At 40.2% G+C, this 13,485-nt stretch overlaps 1 protein-coding gene across 1 annotated transcript in view; it reads right to left on the bottom strand.

Annotated features, from left to right (window-relative positions):
• Positions 1-13,485, bottom strand: part of LCLAT1 (lysocardiolipin acyltransferase 1) — an 88,289-nt gene that overhangs the window by 49,956 nt on the left and 24,848 nt on the right. Inside the window, exons 2-3 of the mRNA XM_081000258.1 lie at positions 9,829-9,997; positions 4,641-4,839 (exon numbers count right to left, since the gene is read on the bottom strand). Coding sequence (XP_080856384.1) covers positions 4,641-4,839; positions 9,829-9,993 — 364 coding nt within the window. The 5' untranslated portion in view covers positions 9,994-9,997. The remainder of the gene's footprint in view (positions 1-4,640; positions 4,840-9,828; positions 9,998-13,485) is intronic.

Below are 13,485 nucleotides of genomic sequence, written 5' to 3'. Positions count from 1 at the left end.
ATGGACATTTCAAGTGAATCGGAACATATTATTTCCTCTCCCCCGCCCCCATTTTGTATAAACAAAACTTTTATAGGATGTTTAGTAGATGATTTGCTTACTTGAGTCATCTGGCACATTTGCTTAGCAGGCAAAAATATGCAAATTAGTTGTTTTTAGTGATTTTAACACACTGGCCTGAATTCAGTTTACCTATGGGAGACTAGATGAATGCTTTTTAAACCGAACCTTTGGTCTTTGTGTTTTGATCCCTTCAAATTATTATTCTAAGCCATCACTTTTCACAAAATGTTCCCTTACAACACAGATCTTTATGAGACCAGACTTATTTAAAGCATAAAAAGCAGGATTACAAGCTATTACAATAGTCATTTTATTCCCCTTTCCCAGCACAAATTTAGAGCAGGGTTAATGTTCCAACTTCCAAAATTAATAATAATAATAATAATAATAATAATAATAATAAATCTGGTATGCATCTTTCTGATGTAAACAATTCTACAAGAGTGATAACACTACAGAGAACACTTTCCAACATACACTCCCAAAGCTACCTCATAATATAAATAACTCTAAAGTAATTAAGTCTGACAGCCCTTGATGAAATTGCTGGAAGATATCACATGTCACTGTTGCTCAGACTCTCACTTAAAGAGTCCATTGCCTCCAGTCCACAAAGCAAACCACAAGCTATTTATACAGCACTTAGATAATGGAAGGCCTATGCTTAACAGAAACCTTTGACCCTACTCAAATACTATCTTTCACAAAGAAAGAGGTGGCCTCCCTGTGGAGGAGCTGTGGACTTGACCCTTTCCACAATTTTATTACTGCATTATGCATAACTTGGAAAAACAGACCAAGGTCTAACCATACAATTTTCTGATGCAGCTAATGCCATGCCATGGTTATTTCCACATGTGTGGTATTGTGTGGAACATCCAAAATGCAATTCAAAAATAACCTGCAAAAGTCACTATCTGAGAATGTTATTATCTTAAAAAAATTGCAAGGGAAGCAGCCATCAGGGAATAGCTAACATTGAAAGACTTCGGGGAAAGTTATCCCACCATAGCCTTCTACCTTTAACAACTCCTGGATTTTCCTGAAGCTCTCAGCAGGTTTTGATACCATCAGCCATGGTATCCTCTCTGTGGCTGGGAGATGGAGGCATAATATTATAATGATTCCGCTGCAACCTGCAGGGCTGCTTCCAGCGTGTAGCATTGGGTGACTTCTGTTCAGCCCTTTGGCAATTGGGCTGTGGGGTTTGACAAAGTTCCATCTGGTCCCTGGTGCTATCTAGCATCTATATGAAGTTGAGTGGAGTTATCACGGGATTTGGGACTCAGTGTCATCAATGACACCCAGCGCTGTTTCTCCATACCATCTGAACTAGGTGAAACTACTTTGGTGGTAGTCCAGTGTCTGGAGGCAGCAGTGGAATGCATGAGGGCCAATAAACTGAGGTTGAATCTTGACAAGATGGTGGTGCTGTTGGTAAGTGATTCCCAGAGTTCCATTCATCCATAAGCAGCAGGTTCAGAGTCTGGGGATACTCTTAGGAGTGGTGCTATCCAGTGCTATCACCACTTGAGGCTCAGGTGGATTTGGTGATGAAAAGTACCCATCAGCTGTGGCCATTCCTGCATGGGCCACAGTGGAACATGCTCTGGTAACCTCACGTTTCACTTGCACAGAAAGGAGCTGTGACCCACAAACCCTAATATAACTTCCCACTTCGCTGTGGAAAGAACACCAGGAGAGGACGAGAGAGAGAGGCAAGCAAAGGCCAACTTAGAACTTGCTCGATCTGGATCTTCCCATTCCTCATACAGAGTCATCTAGCATCAATTGCCAACTGAGAAGGATACTGATAAAATGTTACATTTTAATGTTATTGTGATTTTGTTAATGTATTTTTTTGGAAGGATTTATATCCCCAAAGATAGGATTTAATAACTGATTGACTGACTGATTGACTGAACGAATGAACAGCCAGTAAATAGCAAGGGTTCTATCCAATGCTCCATGTGCAGAGTTCCAGAGGTGCAATGGGACCCCTGTTTTCTCTCTTTCCTTGTGCACCCCCAAAATCTTCTCTGAAGAAATCCCCAAACCTTCAGAGCTGATTATAAGAATGTGAGAAGGGGGGCTGGAAAGGATAGGAGATAAAAAGGAAGCTCCACATGTATGCATGGAAATCCACTGCAGCAGCATTGAATACGACTCCAGGATTTTGGCAAAACAAATTGAAGTTATCATCATCATGATGCTGATATTTGCTTATTACTGGCAGAAGCTCTAATGGGTAATTTAAGTTTTAAGAATGGTAAGTAATTAAAAGAAAAAAGGGAAATGCTCTCCAAGGTACTCTTTGTTAATTCTTACAGTTATACCAGTGGTAAGTGAACTGTACCATACCATACATTCCACAAGTTAATTGGTGAAAGAGTAAAGGTGACCTAGCAATAAAGGGGTATGACTGAACTGATGAAAATTTTGTTTGAGATAGAAGGCTTGTTAGAGCCTATACGTTCAACAGAACAAAACTAAAGATTGGTATGCACAATGCAACCGGTGTACCTTAATAGTTTCTGATGATATCAGCTGAGAAATCAAAGTAATAGTAGAATAGTGAGTGAAAGCAATAAATACAATCAGAACTTTTCTGAAAGGTCAAACTAGTGGAGGGTGGCCAGTTAACTTAATTTTTACAAGTGTACACATAAAACAAAGTATATTTTTGTGAACCAGTGAAGTGAGCACCTTTTGCTAAATGAACATCCTGCTTGTGGGCTTCCCATAATAGGCACCTGGCTGGCCACTATGAGGAACAGAAGGCTGGACTAAATAGGTCTTTGGAGCTGATCCAGGAGGGCTACACTTGTGTGCTTAGAAAGTTTCAACACAGGCTACATGCGTAGCCCCTTACAAAAGTGGTATGTGTACCACACTATCTATTATCACCACACTAGGATATACTGTATATAAGATAAAGAGAATACAAACAATGCCTCGAGACTTCTCTTGTTGATTGAGGCTGACAGTGCCACGGCTACATTTGAAGAGTTGCTGTTTATTTTCTGCCCCTTCTAAATGCAAAAGGAAAGGGAAGAACTACTTCACAGGCCAGTTGCGACGTGATGAACTTGGCCTAATAAACCTTAGTTTATTATGGCACACATCAGCTTCAGAGATTCTATTGTGGTTTGTTTAAAAGGGAGAGGAGCGCTCCAGGCCCAACATGCATTGTTGGCTTTAAAGGTGATGGTTTGTTACAACTGAATGGGCTCTTTGTTATTTCCTTTCTGTCACTTACATTCCATCAAAATAACACAGCTGTGAACAGCAGAATCTTCAGTACTGAGTAGGTAAGAATAAATGTTCTTAGTAAGTTTTTAAACCAAGAATAAAAAAGTATAGTGTTATCAATGACTACTACTCATGATAGCTATATGCTGCCTCCAGGTAGAGAGGGAGCATGCCCCAGAATAATGGTTGCAGGAGCGGGCTACTGCCCATAGGTCTTGCTTACAAGTTTCTCAAAAGGCATCATGGGAAACAGGATGCTAAAAATTAAGCAGCCTTTGGTCTGATCCAACAGAGCGCTTCTTAGGCCTCCTCTTTTCCAGGCTAAACATACCCAGCTCCTTCAACTGTTCCTCATACAGCTTGGTTTCCAGACCCTTGATCATCTTGGCTGCCCTCCTCTGCAAATGTTCCAGCTTGTCAATATCCCTCTTAAATTGTGGCACCCAGAACTAGACACTACTCCAGGTGGGTCTCACCAAGACAAAATACAGAAGTACTATTACTTCCCTTGATAAGGACACTATACTTCTGTTGATGCAGCCTAGAAAAACATTAGCCTTTCTTGCCGCTGCATCACACTGTTGATTCATGTTAAGCTTGTGGTCCACCAAGAGACCTTCTCACATGTACTACTGGTAATCCATGTGTCCCTCATCGTATATTTGTGCAGCTGTTCTTCCTGCCAAAGTATAGAACCTTATATTTGCCCCTATTGAAATTTCTTTTGTTAGTTTGGGCCCTGTCAGCTGTATGCTTAAGGTCATCAAGCCGACCAACAAATCCACCTAACAGTTGCCTCATCTAGACCACATTTTACCGGCTTCTCTGCAAGAATAGCATGGGAGACTTTGTCAAAAGCCTTACTGAAATCAAGATACACTATGTCCACAGCATTCCCTGATCCACCAAACTTGTATGTCTATCAGAAAAAGAAATGGGATTTATCTTCTAAGAGTTTGACTACTGTGCAATAAAACAAGACAGCACAAACAAATATGCAACTAATCTGAAGAGAATAATATTTTAAGACATATTTTGAAAACAAATTATTTTAGCCTATGTGAGCTGGAAAGCAGTTTACATGCTTAACAGACAGAAGGTTTTAGATATCATTTTGGAATTTTTCTCTTTCTGCATGGCTCCACAGATCCCTTAAGACAGCTAACAATAATGCCGAAAAATAATAAACAGAACAATGAAACCCATCATTATAAAAACAGCAGAGCTAAAATCAAATATTCTGAACTACCATATAAGGTAGCAAATATTACAACATCATATAAAGCTAAACAAAAAAGAAAGTTTTTATCATGTTGGTGACCTACCAAATCCTGGAATGCCTTTGAGGCTAGATTTGAGACATATTTTTTCAAGTCTGAGGTAGCTATATCTCAGCAGGCAGTTCCATAGGAACATCCAGTCCATTCGAGTTCGGTGGTTCATGATAATGACACTTCTTTCTCCGGGGATGAATCCATCACCTGTTATAACCACTTTTGCTCCAAATACAATCTCCAGTAAGGCCTAAGAGAAATAATTTGATTTTATATTAACTTTGAAAACATGCAAATATCTGAGAACAAATAATTTACAATGATATAAATCAAGACATTATCTTGCACCAAAGGTTTATAGTAGCCAGTGCATGTTTCTAAGATGTACCTAGTTTTTTAAAAAAATATTTAGCAGAATGGTTTGGGGAAAGCATTTGAGGAGTAGCATACTGTTCAACTGTACAGTACCAATGGGACTATTACAGAGCACCCACTGCAGGAAAAAAATGTGGACCTTGCATACTCAAAGGACTCAGTGTCAAATAACCACATGATTCAGAAGAACCATTATGGTTGTGGTGAAAGCAGCAGAAAATAGACACATTAATTCAAGGCAGTCATATTTATCTCCCCAAACAATGAACACCTTCACCCTTCCATGCATGAAGCAAGATTTGCCTATGCTGTGGGATCTCCTGCCTGATAGCATCTACCCTTTGGATGATTCCTTCTGGGAAGCCTCATACCACACCAATCTCTTTATGCCTTTCTCTGACACTGCTCTTTCTGTCCATAGACTGGTCAGCTTGTGGTTTGCTGCACAGCAGAATCATTTAACTCAGGGGTTGGAAACCTTTTCGGCTCCATGGGCTGATAATGATACGCTTCACAGGACATCCCATCTGTCAATCTCCTGACTTCCCTATTATGTCAGCTGCAGGGTGCTTTGTAGTCCCAAACTCAGGACTTCAGAGCACCTTGCAAGGCCAGTGCCCCCCTCCATTTCAGCAGGAATTTCCATACAGGCCCCCTTTCTGAATCAGGAAGGTGCTGCATGGAATCCAGCCAAACCAAGCAGGATTTATCAGCTGACAAGCATGGAGGTCAAATCCTGCTGCTTCAGCTGTGCTGCTCTCCTGTTTCTTGCTCGGAACAGGAATGCAGGCAATGCAGGATTTAACTGTAGCTTCCAATCCATCAGATGATGCCATGAGTGACATTAGCAGAAGGGTGGAAGTGACTTTGGGAACATGGCTTTGTGGGTCAAATTGAGAACGGGCCAATATTGGCTTGTAAGTCAGAAGTTCCCTACCCCAACATAATTTATCTGTATTGATATAATCTGTATGAGTTATGTCTTTTTTATATAAAAAAGTTGCACATCAACTTGAATTGTTATTAGAAAAGACATTTTAAAATTACTACGCAAAGGAATAGTATTTACACTATTTGAACAGTTAAAGTTATCCAGCTTCAAATTATAGAGGAAATAACTTTCTTCCTGCCTAACTGATCACAGAGTTGCTTTGAGAATAAAGTAACTATGGACATGCAACCCTGAGCCTTTCAGAGAAAGGTTGGAATACAAAGATGATGGTTAAAAACAACCAATTGCAACGGCAGAAAAGGTGACGAAGGCACCCAGACCCACAATAGAATCAAAACACCAATTTTCTTCCCTGAACTACCCAAGGGGAAAAGTGAAGCCTTCTAACCCAAAATAAACCTTGACGTTTGGAATATAAAACAGCATTAGAATTAGAAAAGATGAAGGAACAAGGAAATAAGACAGACAATGTCTCATCTAATCAACAGAGATGTCACTTACCTCTGTGAAGGGCTTTTAGTTCCCTGTGTGAAATGAACTATATAAAGAGCATAAAGCATTAATGGATGACTCAGCTAACTGCAGTACTGGCATGTTATTATTGATCAAGGTTAAAAATGAACCATTATAAAAGCATAGCAAACTCTGCACCGCTATTCGGACGGACCATCTATCGAGGTGGGAGAGAGATAGTTTTGCTCATTAACATGTTGCTTACAACTATTAACACACAGTGGTAGCTGGTGCCTCCAACAAGTGTGTGTGCTGCAAGTGTTCCCCAGCCCAACTTCATCCATCAAAACCATTCCTACTTTCTCAACCTCAGTTTTGCCCATGGAAGTCTTCCCTATCAGTAATAATAGATAACTGGAGCTCCCATGTTCAGAAGCAGTATGAAAACAGTGGGTACTGTGGCCCTCATGCCCCACCTGTAAGCTTTCTAAAGGCATCGTGGGGTCATCATGGTGCAACAGATGGACTAGGTCTGAGGAGACACAGATTCAAATCCCCAGTCTGCCACTCTCTCTCAATCCAACCTACCCCAAAGGGTTGTTACACTAATAAAATGAAGAGCGTGAAGAGCCACATACACACCCCTGAGCTTCCTGCAGTACATAAATGTAGTAAGTAAAATAAATAAATAAATAATGGCTGTGCACCGCTACAGGTAAGATTGCTGGACTCTATGGCTTAAATGTTAAAATAAGACACCTTAAGGAATTTCACAGAAGGTAAGTTTTCCATCCCACGTGAAGCCACTTTTGTCCTCCAATGGTTGGATCACATGGGGTACAGGAAGTGGATCAGATACGTAGGGTACAGGAGGTTTTTTGGGGTGTCTTCTGTTGATATGTAATACCCGTGTGGTGCTGTGATTTGAATGCTGCACTAGGGACTGAGCCATTCAGTCATGAAGCTCACTGGGTGGCCTTGGGCCATTATCTCCCTCTCAGCCTCATTAACCTCACAGGGTTGTTATGAGGATAAAATGGGGAAGGTCAGGGCTGTTTGAGACTGGAACAGACTTCCATGAGAGGTGGTGGACTCTCCTTCCTTAGGGGTTTTTATGCAGAGTTTGGATAGTCATCAGTCATGTGTGATCTAGTTGAGAATCCTGTATTGTAGTGAGTTGGAGTAGATGACCCTCAGGGTCCCTTCCAACTGTACAAATCAATGATTCTGTACCTAAAATTCTATACATTTACGTCACCTTGAGCTCCTTGGGGGAAAGGTGGGATATAAATGAGATCATCATCATCTGATGAAAAAAATGAGAACTAGAGAATTAGTCACTTCAGGGCTTATGCATGACAAAGCAGTCAAAGAAACATATACAATGGGACATATTTGTAAGTTCCACTACTTCTACTATCAGTCAATAAGTTGTTCCTTATTAAAAACAGGTTTTTAATATGCTATCAGCCTTGAACGAAAGAATGAACGAAAGAAGTAAAATGAATTTTACTTCTTATTTAGCCAGAATTTTTATTTCAGAGCTCTGCTCAGAGAAAACAAAGTAATATGTAAGTGACTATATGGTACAATTTTTTTACCGATTCTAAATATTTGTAAACCTCTAAATGCATAGCCTCTGTGCAGTATTATTAGATATTTGAAATCCATTTTAAGAAGGCAGGAATCATAGAATTGTAGAGGAGGGAAGCACACCTGGTAGAGTCTCTAAAAATGCTGGCATTACGATAATTCAGGAAATGAATCAAATACATGATCAGAAGAAAACAGTTTGTTCCTACATTGATTTATTTCCAAAGACTCACCAAGTTCCCACTGAGTTCAATGGAACTGGCTTCAAATTAATCTTCTTTGGGCTGCAGTCTCAGGGCACAATTATAACTCCCCACTGCTGTTGTTTTTTAAACAGTGAACAGCAGTGTTCATGTGTTTCTGTGAGACTACAGTTCATAAACATAGTCCTGGGGATGAGATGGTTGAACTACAGCACTTCAGACCTAAATATACATTTTCTTCCATTCTGATTTCAGCATTACGTTAAAATCCAAGTGGGACCTGCAACAAAATGTTGCAGTGTTAAGTGTTCCTGTTCAGGGTTCCAGCTGGCCAACCAGGATCTTACAGGACACTATGTTCCATTCCCTCTGATTTTCCCTTCCTTCAACAGTCAGCAGTCTGCTGCAACCATAGTCAAGCTTCATTCACATTCATTCGCTCAGTGCTTCTTTTCTATAGTTTTTAGGGTCTATATGGGATGTTTGCGCATGTACTCCTGATTAACACAGATACCCAGCATAGGATATTGCTTTGATGGCTACTCTGCCTTGTCACCTTACCCCTCAAGTAAGCTTACAAACAAAAGTCATGTCAACCAACAACAACAAAGTTGTTGTTTGGCCACACAGTTAAAACAGCAGAAAAACAAGAAACTCATCAGTACAGTGGACCCTCCGGATACAAATTTAATTCATTCTGGGGGTCCGTGTGCACCCCAAAAAAACGTAACCAGAGGTGCCGTTTCTGCACACGTGGCAAAACCCGGAAGGATGCACTTCCGGGTTTGCCACGTTCATAACCTGAAAGTTACATAACCAGAGTAGTATGTAACTGGACGGTCCAATGTACAGTGAAACAAACATATAGGTAACCTTTAAGAGGTCTGGTAAAAATTTTCTTTTAAAAAATGTATTACTGGTCTGCTAACCACCTAAAGCTTACAAATTATTTTTAAAAGACTCTTCACTGTCATTACACTGATATATTAGGGTTAATAGGTGGTGACCTTGTCAGGCTGAGGACACTATGTGCTGGAAAGAAGTGACCTGAGAGTTACAGCTGTTAAGCATAGCAGTTCATCTCAAACCATTCCAACCAGGAAATCCTATTTTTTTTTATCTCTCTCAAATAAATTACTATATTTTACATGGAAAAGAAGGAAAAAACATGACCACTTGTTGATGAATAATTAAAGGCGGATCATTCAAAGAATGAAGAAACAAAGATACCTTACAATAAAGCAGACTGCTGAATATTATAATTGAATTTTCCATTCCAGAACAGAACAAGGAGTACTGTTAACTTATCTGATAGCTGTTCTTCCTTGGCTCTTCTATAGTTGTCATTTTGGCCATCTGCCAAAGTCTTTCCAGTCCAGACACCTCCCATCTCTGTCTCAAGTTTAGACACAGTTGTCCATCACCCTCTGCCATTAGCTCTGAAGCTTATCCTGACAGCACATAGAAGATTATGCCTGCAATCCTAGTTACACTTAGGATAATAAGGTCTACTGAACAGAGCAAGGTTGTGTTGCATGGCTGCAATTCTATACCTGAAACTAAGTCCAAATATTGAATATAAAAAGTCATTGTTTGGCATTTAAAGTCTGGGTGGTTTGAGCAGTTGGGACTTTTCATAAGATGTAATATATAAGCAACTTACCACTGGAAGTGTAAGCCAAGTAGCCACAACGCGATCAGTGACCCAGCGATACCAAGCTGGGGAGAAAAACATCAATGGCAGCAAGGGGCCAAGCATGAAAATGCTTCCGAAAAAACTTCCCAAGAATAGTGTAAGTACAAAATAAATTCCTTTCCATGACACCATGGCTCTGAAAAAGAGAAAGAAAGGTGTTTATGGAAACAGCTTCAATGCTGATGTCTTCCTGAATTGGCTCCTCTCCATGCTTTTCAATTGACGGTACTCAATTTCTGTCATACATTTTGGAGAGAGGAGAAGAAAACCAGTTTGTTGGCAAGTCAGCCTCAGGCCAGAGATGGTCAGTTTCTTAAAGCCACTCAGTACCTCCAGTGTAACCCACAATATAGCTGCCTAGATAACTTGTACCATTACTGAACCCACCACCCTATAATTTGTACTCAGCATGTGATTTTCATTCCATTTTGCAAAGACAGATCTTGTGGATTTTGCACCAAGAGAGCCCTGAAAAGTTTTGAAACAGACACAAACTGTAATGGTCCCCCCATGGCTCAGGTGCACAGCTTGCATCTGCCAGGAGCCGTGCATTCAGTATTGTCAGCCTAATTCTCTTTCCCAGTTGAAATCAAAACAGGCCGCCTGCCTCCCTGAACTACAGGCACTTTGTGAACAAAAGGAAGCTTTTTTGGTAAAATTTTTAACTTGTTTTATCTGTTGCATCTCCTTTGTAACCTCACTGTACACTGCTTAGAAACTACGCTGCTAAGCTGTGTATAAATTGTTGAATTAAAATAATTAAATAAAAGCATTACTTCAAAAAGTAAAGGAACATGAAACGCTGAGGTGGGAGTGAGAATATGCGATTCTAAATGAGGCCATACCAGAGGCAAGGGGTTAAAGCCTGCTCCCTCCAGGTACCGGTCCAGCTCTGGCCCCCAAATCAGCTTTTGAATAAATCATGTACGGCACTAGCATAACATTTAGTTTGGCCTTCAGCCTAACGGGAATTCAAATGAGGGTGTCCAAGGGAGCATATCTCCCTGTCTGTGTTTACTCTAAAATTTTCTCACCTTCTGCTGCAGAATATATTACTGCAGAACTGACCCCTCTGTAAGAAAAAAATGCTACATCAATTCCCAAATCACCATTGCAACATACTCTGGGATGAATACAATACATCAGCAATCTCTATTAAGATATAATCAGAATAAAATTATAAATATAATTAAGATAATATAAATTATGACAAGACTATCAGAGTAGCTCTACTGTCGGTTAGAACCATAATGTAGATCTGTTATTAAATGTGCTAGATACAATAAGAAATGTTGCTGGCCAAATGTGGACCAAAGAGTATCTTATTATTGTCTAGGAAACTTTCCATCATAGCAGCCACCTTGTTATCATTAAACAAATATGGAAACACTAATTTTCTAAATTAGAATCTGCAAATAGCCAGTTTTCCATTATTTAGGATTAAATTGGTTGTTTAGAAGATGAGGAGCTTTGCACAGGCTTTTCTTGTTCACTACTCTGAAGAGCTCTCTAAAAGGCAGCTTTAAAATTACATGCAAGAAATCACACAAGACAGGCAGGAAACTAGTGCTTTCAGTTTGGTGGAAGTGGGGAGAAATAGCAGTGGAAAAGCAACCCATTACGCAAAGCCATTGGAGCCCATTTATTTTCAAGTTCCAGTAAAGCATGAACATGCAGAACCTGGCTCTCTCCAGCAAATCAAGATGTGAGTACAATGGAGTGGTGCCTGAATTATCTAACAAATACACTGTGTCAAACAAGCACAGAATTTCGAAAATTGTGGCTTTTAGTTTTGGTAAATAACAGAACAAGAAAAAAAAGTCTCTTGTTTACAAAACACAAACACACATACTGCTTATAAAGGAGAGGGCTGTCTGTCAAGCTTTTCATTCAGAATGCCAGAGAGTATTTTTAGTAAGCAATACAGGAAATATTATCCAATCCACCTAATTTGCATTTGGGAGGACTAGCATGAAGTTCCACCTCTGCCACTGACTCACTGTCTTGGTTCACACATAATGCTGAACCATGGTTTAGCTTTTTGTGCACAATGCTAACTATGATTTACTAAATCAGATCAGGGTCCATAATCAGGGTTTGAACTTTGCTTATTTCAATAAATCATAGCTAACTCTAAGTACAGTTTGTCCAGATTCAGCCATAACAAGAACATATGGATAGTTGAAAATGGAAGATGGAAGCAGAAGTTTCTGATATCCTCTTCTCAGCTGCACTGGAGGTAGAAATGCACAAGCTTATTGTCCATGCACATTGGGCAGGAGGTGTATGCAGCTGCTGGGCTTGTTTGCCTGTAACACTAAATCATGGTTCAGCATTACGGAGACAAGTCTCAACAAAGCATCAGGCTCACATGTTACTTTCCTTGCCCTCCTCTGCCAAGTTTACTTTAAATGTCAAAGCATGATGGCTTAGCATCATGTGCAAACACAATCAGCAGTTAAAACATGCCAGCTAACCCATGGTTTGAGGTCTGCTTGTTTTAGAAACTAACCACTGTTTGCTTTAAGCCAGAATTACTGGTTCACAAGTAATGCAAAGCCAAGATTCTCTGAAGCTGAAACTAAACTTGGCAGGAGTCCTCCTCCTGGATGCAAGGGGCCTTGCACTTCCATCATCATCATTTCAATTTATATACAGTGGTACCTTGGGTTACATACGCTTCAGGTTACAGACTCCACTAACCCAGAAATAATACCTTGGGTTCAGAACTTTGCTTCAGGATGAGAACAGAAATTGTGCGGCGGTGGGAGGCCCCATTAGCTAAAGTGGTACCTCAGGTAAAGAACAGTTTCAGGTTAAGAACGGACCTCCGGAATGAATTAAGTACTTAACCCGAAGTACCACTGTACTATCTTTTATCAAAAGATCCGAGGGTGGTGTACAGCATTAAGAAAACGTTTTACAGAACGTCAATAGTGAAAACATAATAAAAAGCATAACAATATGATAAAATAATCATAATAAATGTCCCTGGCACCTAAAGAATGTAAATAATGGTGCCAGGTGAGCCTCTCTGGGGATAGCATTCCAGTCAGGAAGCCACCACAGAAAGGGCCCGTTTTTGTGTTGCCACCCTCCAAAACTCTCAGGAGTGGGGACATAGAGATAACAAGTGCAGGGTCTGGGTCAGTCTGCATGGGGAGAGGATGTACTTAGGGTATTGAGGTCCTGAGCTGTGTAAGGCTTTATAAGTGAACAGCAGCTCTTTGAACTGGGCCTGGAAACTAATTGGCAGCCAATGAAGTTGGGCCAGGATTGGTGTTATATGCTCAAACCATCTTGTTCTGGTGAGCATTCGGCTTGTTAAGGCTCATCTATGTAGCATTAAATCATGGGAAAGTGTTATTTGTCAACCAACCCATGGGTTTCATTCAAGGATCATGCCTTACATGGTTTCTGCTAACCATAGTTAGGAACCGACACCATGGCTTATGCTTCCAAATACATAATAGGCAATACATGTGCAGTGTGAAAAGAGGAAAGCACTTGGTAAGGAAAGGGAGTTGTGAGGACTGGATGTAGTTGATTTCATTCTCCTTTCTTTCTCTATTTATCTCCATTTTGGATAAGCTGTGTGGTGGGGTGAGTAAATATACAGTATAA

The sequence above is a fragment of the Podarcis pityusensis genome, assembly GCF_964106645.2.
Source record: "Podarcis pityusensis genome assembly, chromosome: 3".
Lineage (NCBI taxonomy): Eukaryota > Metazoa > Chordata > Lepidosauria > Squamata > Lacertidae > Podarcis > Podarcis pityusensis.
This window is presented reverse-complemented; position numbering and strand designations above follow the sequence as displayed.